Here is a 2,304-nt window from a genome sequence, read left to right as displayed (position 1 = left end):
CATTCAGGCCAAAAAAAAATAAAAAAATCCTTTATTTCTTTTCTCAGACCACATATTTCTTTACGCATTCTATGATGCTGGTCGACTTATAAATTGTACGGCATAACTAACTGTAAAAATAAGGGGGAAATATTTATTGTTATTGTTTTTGTTGAGATATATAGTCTCACATTGGTTATATGTGCAACTAATGTGGAGTTTATAAGGTCTTGAGCACTCCCACTGAGCTACCTTTTGAGGTGGTATATCCCAAGGTTCTTTACAATTTTAAAACATATATAATTGTGTCTTTCTAAAAGAAAAAAAAGACACAATTTAATATTTTTTATTTAAATTTTAAATTTTTTTAAAAGAATATTATCTTTCTCTTCCGTGATTTTCATTGCGTATATACTCTCACCTAAAATGAGATAACTTTGTATCCTTTAAAAAAAAAACACTAAATCCATAAAATAAACATACGATATGCTACAACAGATCAAAGGTTATGTTGAAGAAAACATGATGCTATAATAACTTGACAAGCAAGCCCGTGAAAACAAAATCAATAATAAGAACAAGTAAAACAAACCATGCATGTTTCCATAATTAAGCTATGAAGTAGGTAAATAACCGTAAAGAAATTGATGAAATTACAGCCATTTATGAATATTCTTAATTATTTCTTTTGAAACTGCCTGTTTCTTCTGAACGGCTTCCGTTGAGGTGTTTCCATGCTTCAATCAGAGTTCCTAGGAAGTGAAAGTAGACTCTCGGTATACATAGCTATTTTCTGTCCACACACGTCATTACAATAATATTTGCATAGTTCTAGCAGTTCTCCTTTCTCATTAAATTTCATCAATTCGGCAACATTAGCATGGCATAGTACAACAAGTTCACCAGCTATGGCGATGCTTACATCGGAAAGGTAATCAGGAATCTCAAACATAGTCCAAGATGATTTCACTTTATATTCTTTCATCACCCACACCTGATTTTTACTATGGCTGACATCACATAAACCGAGACATTCTCCTATCTTTACAAAATTATAAGAATAGAAGCCATCAATGAAATCACCATCTGGTAGAGATATCTCATAGAAATTCTTTTTTACCAAATCAAAGGCAAGAATTACTTTGTCCGGTTCATTTTCACCACAAGCCAACCAATGAACAGCATCATTAAAGAGGAATGATTGGTTGTTGTCAATATAATCATAGGGAACACGAGAGCGTTGACTTTCTTTCCATGAATTGGTTCTGAAGGAGAAAAGCACCAAACTGGTTTGCATATCATCATGATCAAAGACGGTGCGGTACTTACCCCACAACACAACTATTAAATAATCATCGGTGGATGGATCATACCCAAAACCAATTAAGAGTGTCGCGGGATAGTGATGTTGTTTCCCTATGTCAGAGTATGACAGGTGTCTGTGGAAACCTGTCAATGGGTTCCAAATATAAAGATTTTGATATCTTTCTATAAGGACAAACCCTCGGCATGAACCCAAAATCTTAGGAGTATGCATAAGTTTACCTTTAGCACGCTTTAGAAGTGGGGGAATGAAGCTTACCTTACCAGAACGTGTTATATGGAGAAGCCTGTGAGAGGGTGCGGCAGAGAGCTCGTAATGGGATTTTGCAAAATGAGGATCAGAGATGTGAGAATGCCATGATTTGCACACGCATTTGAATCGAACAAGAGACTTCACAGGTAACCTCAACATAATTTCCTTAACCAAATCATGGTGGAGCTCACTCTCCATTGCCATGCTCCTCCTTTTTGTGATTGTGGTGTCGTGTCGTCTATGATGGGAATAGAATAATTATTTATAGGATTGAATTAGGTTTAAAAAAGAAAAATATTATAATATCGTACAATATTAAAATTATATTTTAAAATAATTTGAAATATCTCATGTGATTAATTTTTTATATTAATTTAAGATTCTTTAAATATTATAAATAAGAATAATTATTATTATATTTTATTATATCACATTTATATAAAATATGTTTCAATATATCAATAATTTGTGGTTGTCATTTAATTTTTTATTTTATTTTTATTGTGAGGGGCTATTATCAATAACAAACAGGAAAGAGAACATCATACTTATAATTATAAAGAATAAGGAATACTTGATCAGCAAAGATCCCAAATTATAAATTTTTTTTTCTAATTCACTAATATCAAGAAACATCAAACATGACCAAAAATATCAAGAAACATCAAAAATAAATAAAAAAACTCATGTTTTTTTTTTGTATAGGAAAAAAAAAAAACTCATGTTAATTAGTCTACATACATACTGGA

General features: G+C 31.6%; 1 protein-coding gene across 1 annotated transcript; it reads right to left on the bottom strand.

Annotated features, from left to right (window-relative positions):
- Nucleotides 1-718: 718 nt before the first annotated feature.
- On the bottom strand, nt 719-1,753 carry LOC133316416 (F-box/kelch-repeat protein At3g23880-like). The gene has a single exon (XM_061518163.1). It carries the CDS (start codon nt 1,751-1,753, stop codon nt 719-721), a length of 1,035 nt encoding a protein of 344 aa, XP_061374147.1.
- Nucleotides 1,754-2,304: the final 551 nt, after the last annotated feature.

The sequence above is a fragment of the Gastrolobium bilobum genome, unplaced genomic scaffold (assembly GCF_033153095.1).
Source record: "Gastrolobium bilobum isolate Gb01-03AN ecotype WA unplaced genomic scaffold, APGP_CSIRO_Gbil_v1 utg19495, whole genome shotgun sequence".
Lineage (NCBI taxonomy): Eukaryota > Viridiplantae > Streptophyta > Magnoliopsida > Fabales > Fabaceae > Gastrolobium > Gastrolobium bilobum.
This window is presented reverse-complemented; position numbering and strand designations above follow the sequence as displayed.

Bases quoted from the DNA above. Each gene is read 5' to 3' on its own strand.
- LOC133316416 (XM_061518163.1), bottom strand. From the start codon at position 1,753: ATGGAGAGTGAGCTCCACCATGATTTGGTTAAGGAAATTATGTTGAGG.